Here is a 19,704-nt window from a genome sequence, read left to right on the forward strand (position 1 = left end):
CCAAATTTAATAGAGTGCTTGACTTTCAAAGCATACCATAATGTTATGTAAGTAAGTAGCAGTAGAGGTGTTTTTGAAAATTTCTGCCGAATTTGGAGGGTACTGGTAAAACTATAGGCACATGGGACTTGTCAACTTCATATCTAAAGATGACGGGCATAGTAACAGCGCCCTACGTGTTTGTCATTTAAGCTCTGGGTGACATTGCGACTGTTACGGACAGGCATGTCGCTTGCCACCAGGCGCGCGAGTTGTTTATCCTGTCATTGGATACTCATCACAAAAAATAAGGGCACATCCAAAAACAAATTCTTTTATTATGAGACAGCACAATTCTATAAGCAAAACATATTTACCATCACTTTGGTAGTATTTGGTGGGCGCTGGATGCGGATGTCCTGGATTGGATACCCGGTATGACCAATTGGGAAATGAATTTGTCTCAATTGGTTCTGGTCGGATGTTCTAGGAAGTGCCCCAGTGAATTGCGTTGCATTGGTACTCATAGTATAGTGAATCCCCTAGTTTGGGACTAGGCAATTGGTGTGATTTCTGGTACGTTATTATCATAATTTCTAACTTACTTACTTTGAGATTAGGTGACCTGTTTTACATTACGTACAGATTTTAGAAACAACCAAATATGAATCTGTAATATTCCACCAGTCAATATTCAAACATGAAATAACGAATGTTCATTCAATGGACAAGCAGTGGCGAAAAGCGCGCATGTAAAAGCCCTGATTAGCATACAAACCGCTGCGCAGGCGCTGCGTTTAATTAGGCAGACAAATTGACGCGCGTACGCGATTGTGTCGGAATTCAGTTATTTCCAGTTATGGCGCTGGATTATGTTAGTCGAAATAGACTTAGAAAACAACCATTGAAAGACGTGAAGTGAAGTATTTATATCATATATGTATGTATATTACAGTATCTAAACATACAATATACAGTATTACATCCGATATATATGACAATTACAGTGTACACAACATTAACAATAAAAGGGTCAATAGAATAAAATCGTATAAGCTTAAATTAATTAACAAATATCTAAGGTTTGGGTTTGTGTTTCTACAATTCTTAAATTTTATTCACAAAAACGCTTTTCCTGTCGTGGTACGCGTCTGGGACCTGGATTCTACTTATTAATGGTGTTGTACTTGTTTAAAAAAGGGGATTGAAGGCTAGGATTGATTATACAGTGGGTATAAAATTGTTATTTTGCACCTTGGATATTTGTATGGGTTAATTAATGAGTTTGTGCAGAAAACACTAAAATAAAACAATGCAGTGTCCCCTACAGTGACGCTTATATAGGCTAATACAGTTAAGTATTTACAATCAGAACCATATGTAAAGAGAATGGTCATGGTATTTGCTTCGGGTTGTTGCAAAATGGTCACTATTGAACCCACAGCCCGGAAAATGACCGAATGAAATTGAACGTTTCGAAAACTAACCTGCGCGGGATAGTCAATGGCGATGAAAACAAAAGTAACGAAGTGATTGTGAGAATCATTGATGTATTTAGAATTGAATTTGAAGCAATAATACCTGATGTTAAGTGGCAATCTCTAAGTTAAAACCCAATAATGTTTATTTTATAGGTAAGCAAGTTACACTTGAAATGGTTATATTGATAAATTTTATTGATCATTCGTAAAGCAGAGTCCCCTGAGAAGAACGAGTAAGAAACTCTAGGGATTGCTCTTTCGAAATAAACATTTGTACACATATATCAATTACAATATTTATTTCAAACATCATAGATCGAGACCACTTGCAAGAGCTAAGTAGCTCACTATCACAAATATTTGTGATCGAAGTACGTAGATGCTTTATCCTTGAATAGCTCTAAATTGTAGTTTTCGGGTGAAACTAATGTTGGTAGTCATTGACTTACAAATAAATGGACGACGGGTCTAATACAAAAACCACGAAAAAAATGTCCCAAGTCAACCTATTTAAACGTAGTGACATGTAAAGGAATATGAAAAAGCTAAAACGTTGAATTTAAATTGTAATGTCATCGCAGTACTGTCTAATTTAGCTTGCTTCGCTGTCAGTCGAACAAACGAAGACTAAAGCGTGAATGACGCTCTGTATACGATTTGAACGCCCTATAAGTTCGAACACTTTTTAGCGCGGACCCGACGTTCATATAATTGTAAGTCAATGTTGGTAGTGTATTTAATTTTTTTGCCATACACTTTAGGAAAGAAAAAGAAAAGGATGACGGGCGCAATGGCAGTGCGTTTAAAGCTCTGAGTGACATTGCAACTGCTATGGACAGACAAGTCGCTTATCGCCAGGCGCATGACTTGGTATCATGAAAGCGCTTTCTACGAATGGGTATATCAACGACATAAGCATGGAATGCTCTGGACTCTCAACTAAAGGAGGAACGAACCGTGAAGGTGAAACTAAATTAAAAAGCTCCTGCGCAATGACATGCAATGACGAGTATGCAATTGATTTATAGCCAATCCAGTTTGAACTGGATATTGGTGACTTAGAGATTAGCAGATATTATTGTTGGGCGTAACATGAGAAGGTATGGGTATCTGATACTGGGCTTCTTCTTATCGTAACGATGGCTTACACTAGCGCTTGCCATCGTGGTGGAAGGATTTGACAATCGGCATAAGGTGCTCGCCAATTGTTGCCTAGGGTGCGCCAGACGTACAAGAAAGGAATGAATTTTTCCAAATTGGCACAACAAAGAAGAAAATCGTTATCAAGATGTCATATGTATGGGTGTTGATTTAGTGTAGTTCATAAGTTCGTTTTCCTGTTTACATTACAGTTTTATGTCTTATATTTCAAATCGAAATCTAAATACAGGTAATACAACTAGGTCAATGTTGCAGGTCGCATCCTGCGCTTGCGCCGGTCGGTCCCCGGTCGCCGTCTTGCGACACCCATTGTCGTTCTGTTCCACTTGCTCTGCGACAATTCGCGACGATTCAACTCGTTATAGTGACGAAATAATATGGACGTTTACGAGAAATACCGATTTCGCTGATTACTGTAACTTTGTAGGTATTAAGGATTAGAATTTTGTTTTTTTTAAATTATCGGTACTAAAAAAAATTTACTGATGTAGTTTTCGTTCTCTTTATAACATATAAAGTCCTTAATATTGTCGTTTGATGTTTACAAGTAAAAATTATAACAATAATAATGAGGCAAATAACTCGATCTAGGGAATAATAAATAAATATTAAAATTGTAAACTTTTGGGAATGCAATAATGTATTGAGTATTGAATAATAAATAAACAACGCACACGCTCAAGTCCCGCACTAGTAAACTCTGTATCGCGGGTGCCATAGACATACACATAGACAAACACAAATTAAGAGGAACGAAATTCACACCGGGGTACTACCCAGAACGCTCAGACCAAAACCTTTTTAGAAAACCGTCTCATCGGGAATCGAACCCAGGACCTCCTCGTCAAGAATTATACAACAGCTACGCAGTGAATAAAAAGACGTATGATATCAGCATTTTAACCCCACGGTTAAATTGTAGACTGTTCGACAAGTGTGTAAAACGATTCATTTAACACGGAGATAATTAGCTTCACAAGTATCAAGCTGTTCACCTGTTAAATAGCTTGTGTAGTATTATAAATTCTACTGTAACAAATTGGTTTACATGAATTGGGAAGAAAGTAATCTAATAATATGTTTCAAATAAATTTTAAATCAAATCGAGAATGGTCTTAAAAAAGCTGGAGTACGTAGTGAGAAGAAGAAGAGGGCTTTAATAAAAAGATTGATCAATGTAAATGAAGCGAGGTTTGTCGGGATCGTGCAAAAAAGCTATGGGCTTTCTATCCCAAGCAGAATATAAAGCCGTGAGTATCTTTTTTGGAAAGTAGGAGGCAAACAAGTTGTTGTCATCGTCGCCCATGGACATTTGCAACATCAGATGAGCTACCTATACGTTGTCAGCCTTTGAGAGCCCTATTGATATGCTTTTTGAAAAATCCTACGTTATAGGGCAAAGGAAATACTTCAGAGGGAAGATCTTTTCCCATCTTGCAGTTTCGAGGAAAGAATTAACATAATACCCGCGTGGTTTTACAATGCCAGGCATCTATGATGTGGGGATGGGCTTTACTCCTTTGGCGGGAGGTGCGATGGTGGAAACGAGACGGTGGCACCAGTTGGAAAAGTTTCTCTGGGCACTCTTCTTTATAAAGACGGTAGAACAGACACAGAGAGCCAACTTCTCTTCGTTGACTAAGGGTCTCCAAAAGTAAATTTTTGTGACCTTTTTTACTGACAGACAATACACCAGTTACCTGGATTTGAATTAGGAATTTCCTGTACTATGAGCAAACTTAGCAACGGAATTCACTCCGTATCACTATTTTCAGCATCCAGACCAAAGTCATGGTTGTAGCTTTGACACTACGTTCCGGTCAAATACTGTTGAATATGTTTACATTTATGATGAGAACACTTGATAGTCCAAATTGTGGTAATTGCGGTAATTTTGGAAGACATATACCATAAAGTTATGGAGTGTAAATGAGTCTCAAAGGTCTAACTTACAAATTAAAAATAATTACATTGGTGTTGTTAACGGTATATTGGTATCTCCGAGTAGGAGAGAGGCTAAGATGCTGTACAATGCAGTGGATTCTGAACTTAAGAACAGACGATAATTATTTAATTTTGAAACTTTTTTGTTTTGTATGTCATTATGAGGGTGACATGTTCGTTGGAACAAAACCCTCTTTAAACAATAGAAAAAGATCAGAATTAATTCAGAAAATTTATCAGCTTTGGGCTATCGAGGTCATCGTAGTTTTCTTTTAGTGCCGTAGTTTTCCTTTTCTTTAATTAATGTTCACTTTCATTCCACTCGTCTCTTACTGTAGTATTAAAATTTTTTTTTGGATTGGAAGATCTATAATCACATTCAGCTTTCAAGAGCAAATATTCTCCAGTAAAATAAATAAGTCTACTTTTTTCATTTACGAATATAAGTCATAGCGTCTGGTCATTAGGTCACGAAAGGAGCATACTCGCGATGGCGTACTATTCATGTCCTCTGTACATCTGGCGTTCCCTGGGCTACAATCGGTAAATTAGTTACGCCGATTGATAAATTTTTTCACGATGGGAAACATGTCCGACACTTTAGCGTGGCGGCTACTACTAGTGACGCGGATATTTCATCTAATTTAATACGAAGTATAGTTCAAAATATGAAGAACTAGACTAAAAGTTGGCCTTGAGAAATTTGTCTAAAAATAATTAGTGAAAAAAAAAACTTTACTTAAATATCACAGGGGCAAAAATATTGAAAAGATGATCGAGTAAAGTCGCTCTAAAAGTGTATAGGTTCAGTTATTTTTAATGTGTCGCGTCATTGGCTGATTCTAATTTATTTCTTCAGTGTTAAAAAGTCAAAACACTTCGAAGCCTCCTCAAAATGTTACACTTCCGCTTGCATGGAAACATAAATAACGTTATACGAGCATGAGAAGTAAAAATATCGGTTCAATATCTTGATTTTAAAGCTTTTATCAAAAACTGTACTACTAGAAACGCTTAAATTCTATCTATTAAGAATCAAAAGCGACAAGTTGTTCACTTTTAGGGCAATAACCTTGATTAATACTAATTAATAATCAATTATTCATGGAATTATCTTTTGATGTTGCATAATTGATAAATTAAATGAAATCGATAACATTCGAAGTCACATTATATGAGACGCATTGTAGTGGGTTCTCCAGGGAAGGTTACTGGAGCCAAAACTTTTTACTATGCTCGCTATGGAGTTGAATAGCGGTGAATTCGGTCCTTGCCATCTTCAAGATGTTTTTAATTTTAAACTCCAGTCTAATATCACATACTTAAAATGCGTCAAAAGTAAGTAAAGAATCAAATTGATATCATTGAACTAAAATTGCAATTACAAGAAGGTAGGAACATAAGGATGTTAGTTAATATAAATATCTGATATCAGATCCATTACTATGATATAATAGGAATCCGTTTAAAATAATTGGTGAAATCGAACGAGATTTCGAATCTAGTTAATTCCGATGCAAATACGAGGAAAAAATAACTAGTCGATCGAATTGTTCAAGTGTATCGCCTGGAACTCGGTAACCATCTATTTAATACCAATTTCTGTACAAACGTGAATCTAACCATTTGGTTATAAGGTTTATGAACATGAACATAATTATTTTATTAATAACTAATAATTAGTTTTATTTTCATGCTAATATGGACTTTGATACACTGGTTTAAGGTTTGTGTATATGTACTGGTGATATTTAGATTAAGGTCTCTAGTTTAGAATAGAAGATAGGAAATGTATCATTACAAAATAACAGCACCATTAATCTAGGGCTAAGGGCGTTTTTAGAAATGGTTTCACTGATAAAGCAGCTGTGTATGCTTAGTTGGGAGTATACTTCCTTAAACTGCAAGAGATTTAAGTTTGATTCCAGGCCTGTATCATTGAGACTGTTCGATTCAGATTTAATAATCATCTGATTTAACGGGGACTGAAATCATTGTCGTGAAGCAACCTGCACGCAAGAGTAGGTTTACCCCGTTAAGTTAGTCACCACATTTATTGAATCGGAAAAAGCTTTAAGTCCATGCAATAAAAGCGAAAATATCGTTATCGGTGATGGACGACGCAACTCACCAAACGCAAAACTCTCAACGTATTTAGGCTCTTATTGCATGGGAACCCGCATTAGACCAGGGTGACTTATAGGAGACTCATGTCCCTTAGTGGAAAGTACTTGGGTTGTTCTAGTAGCAGTAGTTCTAGCATTGTATCCTACGGTGGACCTTACATTGCAATAGAAGTTTAAGAATTGGTTTATCTATACAACTTTTCATCGAGGATAGAATTTCAATTACGATTTGCAGCTACCAACATCCTGTGTAACTGATAGAGTGTTTATCCCGTTTACAGTTATCATATCAAATTTGATCTACTTGATCCTGTAGATCATTAAATTGAAATTCAACAGTATCTTAATTTCATACGTAAGCAAATTAGATTTGAAGCCGTCTTTTATTAAACACAGCTATTCACCATAAGATGAGTAGCTCATTTGGAAAGAATGAGTAAAGCAATAGTGGTATTTTCAAATGAAAGAAAGATGACGTTCCGTATTACCTAAGCGTCGTTCGCATTACTTCTCATGTTCTTATTTAAGAGCTATGGTCTTGGCGTTAGAGTAATCGACAAACATCTTTGTTCAGCGCTTTAATTTTTATTTTATCTGATCTAATCTTTCCATCGATCATTCCTTCTATGATGTTTTTAAGAAAACTGTCCGCTGTTTTGGTTCTCTATTGTATGTTCTGTGCGTGCATATGTACGTGTGTGTGGTTGTACTTGGTGTTAAATATCTATTCACGCTACCAATAAAGTGTAAATCAGATGAGATTATTTCAACTTACTTTGCATCCTTCGCAAGTGAACGCGCCGAAATGGAAGCCGGCCGCCGGCTCCCCGCAAACTTTGCACTTTTGGTTCATCTGAAATAGTACAAAACATACTTTAAATTATTACGCACGCTGAAATTTAGCATATTAGAGTATTGATAAACCATGAACGGACTTATCTAAATTGATTGCAGGCATATGGAATTGTCTTACAGTTTGTTTTTCTCTGATGTACAAGCGTAAAGGGAAGAGGATATTTCTGTCATTCATCACAATCCAGAAATATTTCTTTTCCATTCATTCACCTTTATCACCTGCCATCTGGTAGTTCACTGTCTACATTTTTTTTATAATACCAAGTAATGTGGTAAGTTACACGTCTGTCCATAACAGTTGCAATGCCACTTATAGTTTTAATCGCAAAGATCTGAGGGGCACTGCCATAGCGCCCTTCACCATGAGACATACGTTGATAAGTGCCTGTAATTTCACATGTACAGACAGAATATTATTGTTTTCATCAATTCTATAATTCACGTCTAATACAGTTATCGACAGATGCACGTAAGTATGCTAATTAAAGATTGATAAACTTTATTTTGTTTTAAAACACTTAAACGACCCGAAAAAAAAGTATGTATTTTGACAATGTTTTGTTTTTTTTTTTTGTTCGACAACTTTGCATTATACGTCGCTTGACATTGTTTTTTTTAAATAGTAATATTGTAACATTGATAATATGAAATAAATAATTATATTATGTTCTATTTGTTATGATTATTTTTTTAGATCTAGAGTGTAAATTTGTTACCACCAAAAGCTCATCTTTTCACAGTTTTAATAGAAGAAGGTATATAAACAATTTGACTGAGTATTAAACAATATTCTAGACAAACAATGCTATGTGAACTTTGATAATTTTTAGTATTCTTTTGTGAGTATTAAAAACAAATACATTGAAATAAAATAATATTAAAAATATTGCGTAATTACAAACGAAACTTGATATTTCGGAGCTATGGATGCTTTGGCAGTACGTGTAAATTCAACAGACTTAATTCAATCTTATGCAAGCGTTATAACGTACAGATTGGTTTAAGTAGATTTATTTATCAGAAATAAAATTATCTTTTTGGATCTAAATTGAGTTTTCTTTTTTCAAACAATACAGCTTTTTGGGCCGTATACAGGTTAAATTGAATCACGGCTGAATTATAAATTGGATTTAAATCCGAAAAAATAGTTTCATATCCTATATAAATTGGTATGTTTTTTGGAAATTAAAAATAAGGTATTCAAAGTGTTTATTAATAACTTTTGTAACTATAGTGAAAAATGAAGGGGTTTGCATTAATATTAGACATGAATGGTTCAAAACATTACCATCTCATTCAGCCGTTCCTATATGTCACATTTGCGAAAAGCTAAAAATTTGATATTATTGATTTTTTTTAAAAGCAATTGGTTATTTTACAAATGACATAAGCTAAAATTCGTGAATTTTAAAAAATGTATATAAAAGCTAAACACGTTTTATAAATATATATCTACGAGAAATTAGGCACAAAATAAACAGCACAGCGAAAAGGTGATCAGGTAACAAAATAAAATTACATTACTGAATATTCCATAAGATCCGGAATGCACGCTGCAACAATGTTGCTCTTATCGACACGAACTGAGTGTATACTGAAAAACGCCTCAGAAACCCAATTTGATATTAATATGCCGTGACCGAGATCGACCATTTTCCAATCAGTCATTTAGTTGTTAATCTCGAGGACCACGGTGCATGTTATTGGTTGCACACGCGATAAATTGATCTGTGTACCGATTAATGCCCAATGTATCGATTAAAATTATTCAACGCGTAGACGCGTAACGCACTGGCACATTTTAAATTGTTGCACCAGTTTCGAAACAAAAAAAAAATTCGGCATTAGATACAAATAGAGGTTGTAATCAACCTTATTGTGCTGGAAGAACAAAATGGCGGGTTGTTGTAGTTACTGTTTTTAGACGAATTAATTTTTAATTTAAGTATATTATTTTGAGTTTCTTAATTATTTGTTACCTTTTATGCCAATGTTTTTTTAAAACAAAAGAGGATAAAAAATACGTGACTAGATGAAATTAGTGTGCGTTTTTTTGATATCAAGTGATGGGACCTGGTGGCAAGCGACACGCCTGTTCATAACAGTTACAGTCCAGCTCAGAGCTTTCAATCGCAAAAGCGCCCTTCACCCTGAGACATAAGTTGAATAGCCCCTTGTGCTTGTAATTTCACCAGCACCCTTACATTATTACGTGGCAGTACTTTCCTGGACAAACTTTTGTCACTTGGAGCTCTATTACTACTGAGATTTGTGTGCTGTGCATATTATCATTGGTAATGGTAATGGATCTTCAAAGCCAGTGTGAATATTTTCTTCCAATGGGACCACTAGTGAGGTACCCTCTTTCAAAAAAAAAAAAGATTCATCGTCATCGGTTCACAAAAAAAATCATACAGTCGAATTAGAAGGAGGAGGTTCTCTCCTCCTTTTTATGAAGTCTGTTTAAAATGTTATTTAGGTTACGAAGAATTTCTTTTTAATAATGACGGAGGTAACTTTAATACGAGGAATAAAAACAAACTAGCAGTTCTTGGCAGTCAATGTATATGCTGGTGTAATAAAATTCCAGTTGACATTGAAAATTTGCCATTCTCGAAGTTCAAAAATATTCACTACAGTGATACAAAAACTTTATACTAAAGAGTATAAAACTATTACAAAGCTTCTGCGTACTTGGATGACAACCCATGGTAGTGACTTCTTTAGCTCTTGTAGAATACTGACAACAAAAGTTGTTGTTTATTATTAAATACTCCTACGAGGTTGTTAATCTTTTACAAATAATCTTGTATAATAAATATATTTTATTTCTCTTTTCATAAATTTAGGTGCAATAATTAAAGAAATTGCCATAACCGCCGCCGCTAACGAAGATCTCTTCGTCCGTTATTAATAACGAAAAATAACTTCACCACGATACCCTTTAAATATGAAGATCACGACCATTACTAACTCAGTTTAAGTAAGATTAAACTTTAATTTAATGTTAGTAGGGTCGTTTTGGTTAATGGGTACATTAAATTATGCGATTATTTTGTTTAATTCTTTTAAAAATTATAACTGAATCGATGACAGGACTTAAAGCTCTTGCGTATCGAATAATCGGCAATTTTAATTCAAAACATCTATATTTCATGATAGCACTTCTAGCATATATATATATATATTTGTTGTACTTGTACAAATATTTGACATACCGACAAACAAGCACTCATTGACAAAGAAGACCGTCTACACATGGAGACAAATAAGTAGTTAAAATAATGAATATTACCATAGTCTAGTGTAAAACACAGGTTAGGTCTTGCGTTGAGTATTGTTTGCATCTCTGGGTCTATCAAGTACCTTCTTTTTTCTTCAAGGACAGTTAGCAGCGTCCCACCTCACGAGTCATTTGCGATTAAGAGGTCTCATCACACCTTGTACCGCTACAACTGCGTAGAGATGTTGCATCACTTAGCGCTTTTTATCGGATGTAACATATCGAGTGCCAGAGGACTCAGAAAGAACTGTTCAACCTTATCCCGCTCTCCCCTTTCCTGCTTCGAAGCATGCGTGCTGGCCTCCGTATTCACAATTTTACAACTAGCCGTATTTCATCGACAACTAAAAGGTTTGGTGGCACCTTCCTCTGTCGCACAGTTGAGAAATGGAACTCCCTTCCAGGGCGTGTATTCCCTCCGTCTTACGATATAGTATCCCTCAAACGAGGCGTGAAGAGGGTAATCTATCAGAAATTAGAATTATTTTTTCCAAAAGAACGTTTGTTCGAATTTTCATTACCCCGAAAACCGAATTATAATGAAACCGTTGTTCTTTTAAGATTTGTAGGATGTTTAGCGCGAAGACACGTTTAGGTTCAGTTAGGTTAGGTTCTTTCGAAGTTATGAAAATTCGAGCAAAAATTTCTGGAAAATGTCATTTCGGACTTCTCATAGGTAACCCGTTTATTTTTTTAAAATTTAAACTGTTTATTTCTATAATCTTTACCATAGGATTTTAGCACTTTAGTTAGCTTCTCACCTTAACCAACATGTATTACAATTTGTTTTTACGTAATAATTGTAAATCTAATTACATTAACGCATATTATAACGCAACTTACTGAGCGGACATCATCCCGAGTTCTATGTTGATCTAGAATAAGATAACGTTTTACAATTATTTTCGGTTGATTGTTACTTTCATTTGTGATCTTTTCCACAATATTTGTCGGTAGTTCATTCAATACCTCGGCAAGTATCTATGCCAAGATTCTTTTCCCAGACACATTGTTATATTTCGGTAAATGAAATGTACGTAGACTAGATGCCATCATTTTTCTTACTATATGTAATATTTTTTCTTGGTTTTCAGTTACTATAGCTAATTTAACCTTATCATAGACATCAAGCACTTTACAATATTGTAACAATTTTATTTTTAGAGGTACTATATTCTTTAACAATCTTATTTGTAAAGCGAATATTTTTTTAAATATTACATATTTATTTACCCGAGTTCTACACGTAACAAGTATTCTGTATGATTTTTCTCTAGATCTGGCAACATCTGTAAAGGTAATACAGCATATTATGTGAAAGAACCTTCGTCGTTAGGACCTGATCATAATGTACCAAGATGGTCAGAATATATTTATGTAAATAAGGCCAGTTTCATCTCAACGATTACCATCTCTCGTACATAAATAATATATAACAGATTTATATCTCTGTAGAATTATGAAGAAAGGTATAATTATTAATTGTTATATGTTCATATTTTTATTTTTGTTTTCTGTTAATTCAGCTGTAGCCAAAAGTTGTCTTTATGGTGGGTAATTAAGATTTATTATTACCATTATTTTTTAAGCTTTACTACATTGCGTGGGTAATAATGATTACTTAATTCTTATGACATACATATTTATAACTTTGAATTGTCGTACTAGTTCTTGTGTTACTTTTGTTACAAATAAGTAACCATATTAAATTTATTTTACTTCTACACTATTTTTATACACCCCTTATGCTAAGTACGGGTCTTCTCGATGGTAAAAGTTACATACTTTTTACATTTTCCGAGCGCTGTGAACTACTTTCAACATGTAGGTGTTGTCACTATATTTTCTTTCATCGTTAGCGAGAAGTGTTGTTGGAAAGTAGTCACAAATGTTTTCAACTTAGATATCAAAATCATAGGTACATGCCGTTACAGAAATTGAGAAGCAATCGTTCTACCATTGGTACTAAAGGTTACTTATACATATTTTGAGTATTTGGATGACAAAACTCTATGATAGGTGTCGCCCTCTCTGAGGTCCCGGGTTCGATCCCCGGCCGGGTCAGTGTAGAAAACTAACTTTTCTACATTGTCTCGGGTCTGGGTGTTTGTGGTACCGTCGTTGTTTCCGATTTTCATAACACAAGTGCTTTAGCTACTTACTTTGGGACCATAGCAACATATGTGATGTTCTCTAATATTTATTAGTTTAATTCTTGCAGATTGCCTAGATCATATTTGAAATAAATATTGTAAGTAATTAGTGTTTACAAATATTTTTTTGTTTTATTAAAAACCTGATGGAAAGTGTCGATGAGGTCAAAGATGGAGTCGTCTTGAAAAGGCCCAAGTTATACAGTTCAGGGAATAAATCTGCAGGTAGGGAATCCCACTCCATAGCTGTTCGCTATATAAATGTGGAAGTGAAATGCTTTGTGCGAATCTTTGGAATAACTACAACATAGGGGTGGAACCCTAGCCTACGTCGTCCAGACTTTATTTATAAAAAACAATCCCTAGATGTTTCTTATGCATTCTTCTCAGAGGAATTTGCCTTACAAATGAGTTGCAAAATTGCTTACCCATGAAATAAGGATTTGTAGCCTAGTCTAAGCGAAACTAAAGAAGGCTTTGTCCATATAATTTTTATTGCAAATTTTTTATTGTAGAGGTAGAAACAAGGAAAAGGTAAAGAAAGGAGAAGGAATAGCTGAAAAGGGTCTGTATGCGTATATAATTGTATTGCTGTTTTATAAGCAGATAGGTTTACATTATTGAAGAACACGTCTTTTCTCTTCGGGAATTTTGTAAGGAGTCACGAGGGAACGAAGCAAAGTAATAATGACGAAAAAAAAAAGAATTGAGAACGATTCAAAATTTCAAAAGTAGGTGGCTAGGAACTAGAGAAAATGATGATAAAAAGGTAGGATGACGGTGAAAGAGGTTACATCGTCATCGATTATTTAACTTTGCCGTTTTATAAAACAATTGATCTATTTCCTTTTCAAAAAACAATTTTATAGTAAAAATTTTAATTATTATTCTTTACTTCATTGAGCATAGAAGGAAAGTACAAAATCTACGCTACAAATACCATCAGTTATTATTGTAACTATGAACAATACTTTCATGTTTTTTAACAGAAGTCTATGATATAAAAGGACAAAACACCCTAAAAAACCAGAGTTCTATCTAGAAAGCACTAAAATAAGTTCCAAAGGAATAGTTGGCATAGTAAAGCACAAAAGCAAATAGGTTTATCTACTTACAAAGTATAGTACATCACAGATTACAGGTGCGCGCGTTGACATCGCTCCCAAACGTATGCGCATTAAGTAATTGCGTAGCGCTGTTTGTAAGGAGTAACTTTTAATTACAGTGTATCTCTTACAAAGTATTCGAAGATAGATTGATTTTTTTTTGTCATACTTAAAAAAATCTTAATTTGACTATACCACTCCTTTTAAATCCTGTACATAACACAGTTAGACCCTTTTTTTAAAACTAAATTTTGTTCGTTTCTTTTTTACGCACATACTTGGGAAACCCTGTATCGCGGATGCCATGGATGAACACATAGACAACCATAAATTACACCCAAACTCACGAGAGAAATAAGTGTAGGACATACAAATATTTCTGCCGTCCCGGGAACGGGATCTCTGCGCGGCAGACCAACATGGTTACCATTCGGCCACAGAGTTAATCTTTGAACATCTTCCTGTCTTTTACAAAATATATTATGTAATGTACTCGCGTATTTTCATACTTAAAATAATCTTTTAATAAAAGTATATCACGCTTTTTATGACCAGAATTAGGTGTACAAATTGGGCGTCTTTTATAACTACCTTAAACTATCTTACTTAGTTGCTGAAATTTAAATGAATTCATCAACTACAGCAATAAAATGTTATAAACTATTACAATTCCTACTACACTTCGGCACAGGTAGTTTGATAGTAAGCAACGCCAGCGCATCGAGTAAATCACGCAGCGTGAGGTCGCCCTGTGCCGTTTATCGCTTCGCTCATCTGCCCGCTTACGCTCGCTCTAAATTAGATCCGACGCGATTCTGCGCGCGGGCTACATACGGAACGATTAGTTGGGATAAAGTTTGTTTAAGATTTATTTCAATGGGTTTTGGAATATTAAATTATGTAGAGATGTGTAATACCTCACTCGGTTGTTCCATCCACCGGTTTGTAGAAACAATGTTCTCGAACATGTCTCGTATTTCTTGTTCTTAAAATGGACTCAATGCGGCTATACCTAATCTAGACATATTTTTTATTTCCTTCTTCTTCATTTTCAAGTGCCTCTCCATTGTTGAAAGTCGGCAGTGAGTTTTCTATATCTTTCTTTGTCCAGAGTTAGCCTGAACAGTTGTTCCACGTTCTTGATGTTGATCCACTCCCTGATGTTACGAAGCCATTGTATTTTCCCTCTTCCAACCTTCCGCTTCCCAGCTACTTTACCAATCGTTTGATATCTGTCATGTAGCAGTATATGACCCAAATAGGCAACCTTCCTTCGCTGGACAGTGAGTAGTAACTCTACCTTCTTCGCCATACGTTTAAGGACCTCGACATTCGTGACTTTATCCGTCCAACTGATGCGGAGCATTCTACGATATCACTACATTTCGAACGCTTCAAGTTTCTTCCTGAGGGCTTCTTTTATGCTCCATGCTACGCATCGATAAAGAACGACTGGTCAGATGTAGTACTACTTTCTTTCCCTTAGCATTTGATTCCTTTGCTATTACAAATTTGCCATTTTAAAATACATGTCCGTAAGCGTACCCGATTCACTGTGTGATTCTTTTTTGAAATCTTTATTTTGTTTTTGATGATTTAACTTAAATTTAGTTTAATTTTTTTCTTTTACTTTTAACATTCATGTTATTATAGTCAGTCATAGGTTTACTTGGCTTCTAGGTGTTATTCATTGAATGATGTGTATATCTGTAATTGGTTTGTGTAGTGGGGTTTGTTCTTTCTAGTTCTTTGAATGTATAAATACATATGCTGTTGATGAGCTTTTTTGAAAATAAATAAATACCTGGGACCTGCACTTTTCTTTTCTTAGTAGCTGTAGAGTTCTTTCTGAAAGAGTGTACCCAAGGAAGTAGTACTACCACCATATCGGTTTTTTTTCGCAGTATTACTCATATTACTGCGTTCCAGTTTTGAAGGGTCCTGCTGAGATAACAGACACGTGGGATTTGTCAATTTTATATCTAAGGTAAGGCTTGTTGACACCTCCCGTCACGTGTTTCATAAAAAAAAAAATTACGGCTACAATCACAATTGCCTTGTGCTTTTGCTGCTTCCTATATCTCTTTTAAATTTAAATCTAAAAGCTATTTTCGATGTTGCGAATGCCATTATTGTTACATGCTTTTTCTTTGACCTCTTTATAAGGAGAGGATATCGCTTTGCTTTTGATTTGTAAAAGAGACTCATTATGGGTCAAGGTTTCATTTCAAGGTCAGATTGTCATATCAATATGTATACGTTCCTTCATTCTTTTTGGTAATTCCTCATTGGTCTTTATGTCCTGCTGATTCTTTTCATGTACCTCCAAGACCTTACCCAAAACCCTTCAAATATTCCTTGTATTTTTGTGTCGGTATCCATTTTTGCTGTACTATGTTCACAGTAGTAAGGTTTTTATGAAACTGCAAAAATTTGAGATAAAAAATGACTTTCAATCTTTCAAGTTTCTAAAGAAAGTAGCTATAGGATCCTTCAAAACAACTATTTGGATCTTTATCGGCGTATTGCCGCTAACTTCTTGTGTGTCTCTTATTTATACCAATCATTACAGATTCTGTGGCTAAGATAGAATAAACTTTGAGTTTAAAGCCAAGTACAGCACGATCTAATTGATGGCTCGTCTAGCCGCGATAAGTGTTCGGATAATCGTACGACACACGGGAAATGTCCCGATAAATCGCGCTGCGCCGGCGACTGCGCAGTACACGCCCGGCCTTGTACGGCCATGTCTTCAATGATTTGTCGTCTTTATGATATCGCCACTTGTACTCGACAACTTCAATTTTTTTATCGCTCTTCTGATGTCCCATTAAAAAACTTAAGCGCTATTGATTTCACTCTTTACTCTTTTGTTTGCATCCTTAACTAATTTACGCAAAATTATACTCCTTTATAATTTTTAACGAGTCTTCTTTATTAAGAATGACATGTGAAATAATTTTTAATTTTTATATTGCAATATTCGAGATGACTAATTGACGTATGAAAAAGGGTGCCGGTGAATGACCTTTGCGGTAGACCGATATGCCATTGCGCATCGCGGCGCACGATTCGAGTTTCGGATCATTGCGTATTCGAGCATGATATCCGACTCAACAGATCGATTTAGTCCCTTACAACTTAATTAATTTGTCGACTGACTTTTTTATTTTTAAACCGTGTGTGCGAATTTCGAACCACAATTCCAAAATTAAATTTCGACTTTAAACATGGGCCTTAAACATTTTATTTTCTTTGAGTAGCGTTTGTGGTTACCCAGCCGTATATACGTGGATACGTCAGATGCGAATTCGCGAATGTGCGCGCGCACGAAAAGGTTGTCATTGGCCGTTATCATTTATCTTTGATCTGGACACGTAATTAGCATATTAAACACATCGCATTTCGACGACATGTAGATTATACTGTTGATTTTAAATGATTTACGCTTTACGCACGCTTTCAAAGTCGTTACAGCGATTGAATTTTCCTTTAAACTTGACGATGATTTTCGTTTTCTTTTTTTAATATCGGCCTATTTCAATTTCGGGCCACGCCAGGAACGCTTGGATGTTAAACTAACTACCATTTGCAGATCTAAAAAGTGTCAGATATTACAACAAAAATGTAAAAGTTGATTTCTGGGAAAGTTTTATTTTTTGAGAAAAGTAGATAGATAGATAGAAAGATAGAAGCTTTATTCACCACCATGACATCAGATATAGGCATTAACTTATATATAACAATAATGATATTCTTATCTACTAATATTACACTGGAAGTCATGGCAGAAAAACGCGCTGGCTCAGCATAAATGACGCGGCTGCCCGCAACGCTGGTATTCTGCCAGGACCCTATAGGATAGAGACGCCACTCGCAATCCAACAAAAATCTGATTTCATTTTTAAATTATTAATTTTCAATTTTCAATCTTCTTCCTCCCGACCTCCACACATAATACACTATTTGCAGTCCTGGAACGAGGTACAGCCAAGAGCATAACAAACCTTGGACCTTGGACCGTTCCTATCGCAGCGACACAAGTAATTGAACCAAGTTGTTGTTTATGATTTTAGAAATATAGTCCTGTGAGGTTGTTAGCATTTTAGAAATAACCCTGTATAAAGGTTGTCTGGCGTGTTATTACTAATGACAGGTCGTCGCTAAAACGTATAATGTGTGTCGATTATACCTTTTTAAATTTAGGTGTAACTTTCAACCAGTATTAATAAAGTATTAGTTTATAATTCGCGAAATACTGGCTATTGATATAAATTTGGTGTCTTATACACTTTCTAATGCATGATTGATGGGTGTGGGCTTGCGATTTCGTGGACTAAAAAAAAATCTGCGATTAAAATGCTTGCTTGTTTCAAATGTTGCGAATTAAGTTAAACGATTAATAATGATCAATGGCTGTGCTTAAAATAGAAACCTGATTCAACTTTGTAAATTATAATATCGCACACCGGCTGTAACAGTGACACAACTCAAAAATGGCTAACGTGGCAAAGTGAAACCACGATGGTCAAAGTTCGGAATGAGTAAAAAATCAAAACTACGACACACTAAACACGAGTTTTAGGTTTTCGCGACTGTTAAACATAGGAAATGAAACATTTTTTTCACATCTAAATGGGTTTTTGTTTTTTCAAAACAAACCAATAGTCAACCTTGACTTCTTCAAGTGCCTCTCCATTATTGAAGGTCGGCAGTCAGTTTTTTATATATTTCTTTGTCCAGAGCTAGCCTGAACAGTTGTTCGTCTGTCTTGGTCCACTCCCTGATGTTACGAAGCCATGACATTTTCCTTCTTCCAACCTTGCGCTTCCCAGATACTTTGCCCATCATTATAGTGTGCAATAGGTGATATCTGTCATGTCACAGTACATAACCCCAATAGGCAACCTTCCGCTGTTTGACTGAGTGTACCAATTCCACCTTCTTCGCCATACGTTTAAGGACCTCAACATTCGTGACTTTGTCCGTCCAACTGATGCGGAGCATTGTAGCACCACATTTTGAACGCTTCAAGTTTCTTCCTGAGATAGCTGCCGGCTGCTTAAAACTTTCCTCATTGTTTCAAAGGATGCCCGGGCAACTTCTATACGCACACAGATATCGGTATCACTTTCCCAGGAGTCTGCTAGCCACGATCCAAGGTATTTAATTTAAATGTGATCTGTAAAGGGCCCGAAACGAACGAAATTTAGACCCGAAAAAATAGTTACATTTCCTAAAAATAATTAATTTTTAAATTATGAAACCATTATTCTAAATACACTATCGCAGTAAAGTAATTGTTAGTTAGACATAAAAAATATAGAACACAATAAAATGGAATATTTCCGTGATGTAGCAAGGTACCTTCTGGATATATTTTTTTTTACGATACCAAGTGCCAGGACAATCAAGTCGTGGGCATGGTGGTAAACACGCCTGTTCATAACAGTTGCAGTGCCACTTAAAGCTTTTAACCGCAAAGATCTGAGAGGTATCGCCACTGCGCCCGTCACTCTGACACAATAGTTGACAAGTCCCAAGTGCCTGTAATTTCACCAGCACCCTTACCCTTCAAAACCGGAACGCAGTAATGCTCACATTACTGCTTGGCGG

The 19,704-nt window shown here is 35.4% G+C and overlaps 1 protein-coding gene across 1 annotated transcript in view; it reads right to left on the minus strand.

The window, feature by feature from the left end:
• The window catches only part of LOC113234150 (knirps-related protein-like), a 161,978-nt gene that overhangs the window by 33,654 nt on the left and 108,620 nt on the right, over positions 1–19,704 (minus strand). The window contains exon 2 of the mRNA XM_026469418.1: positions 7,467–7,544. Coding sequence (XP_026325203.1) covers positions 7,467–7,544 — 78 coding nt within the window. The remainder of the gene's footprint in view (positions 1–7,466; positions 7,545–19,704) is intronic.

Source organism: Hyposmocoma kahamanoa, unplaced genomic scaffold (assembly GCF_003589595.1).
Source record: "Hyposmocoma kahamanoa isolate Upper Pololo Valley unplaced genomic scaffold, ASM358959v1 81, whole genome shotgun sequence".
NCBI classification, from domain to species: domain Eukaryota; kingdom Metazoa; phylum Arthropoda; class Insecta; order Lepidoptera; family Cosmopterigidae; genus Hyposmocoma; species Hyposmocoma kahamanoa.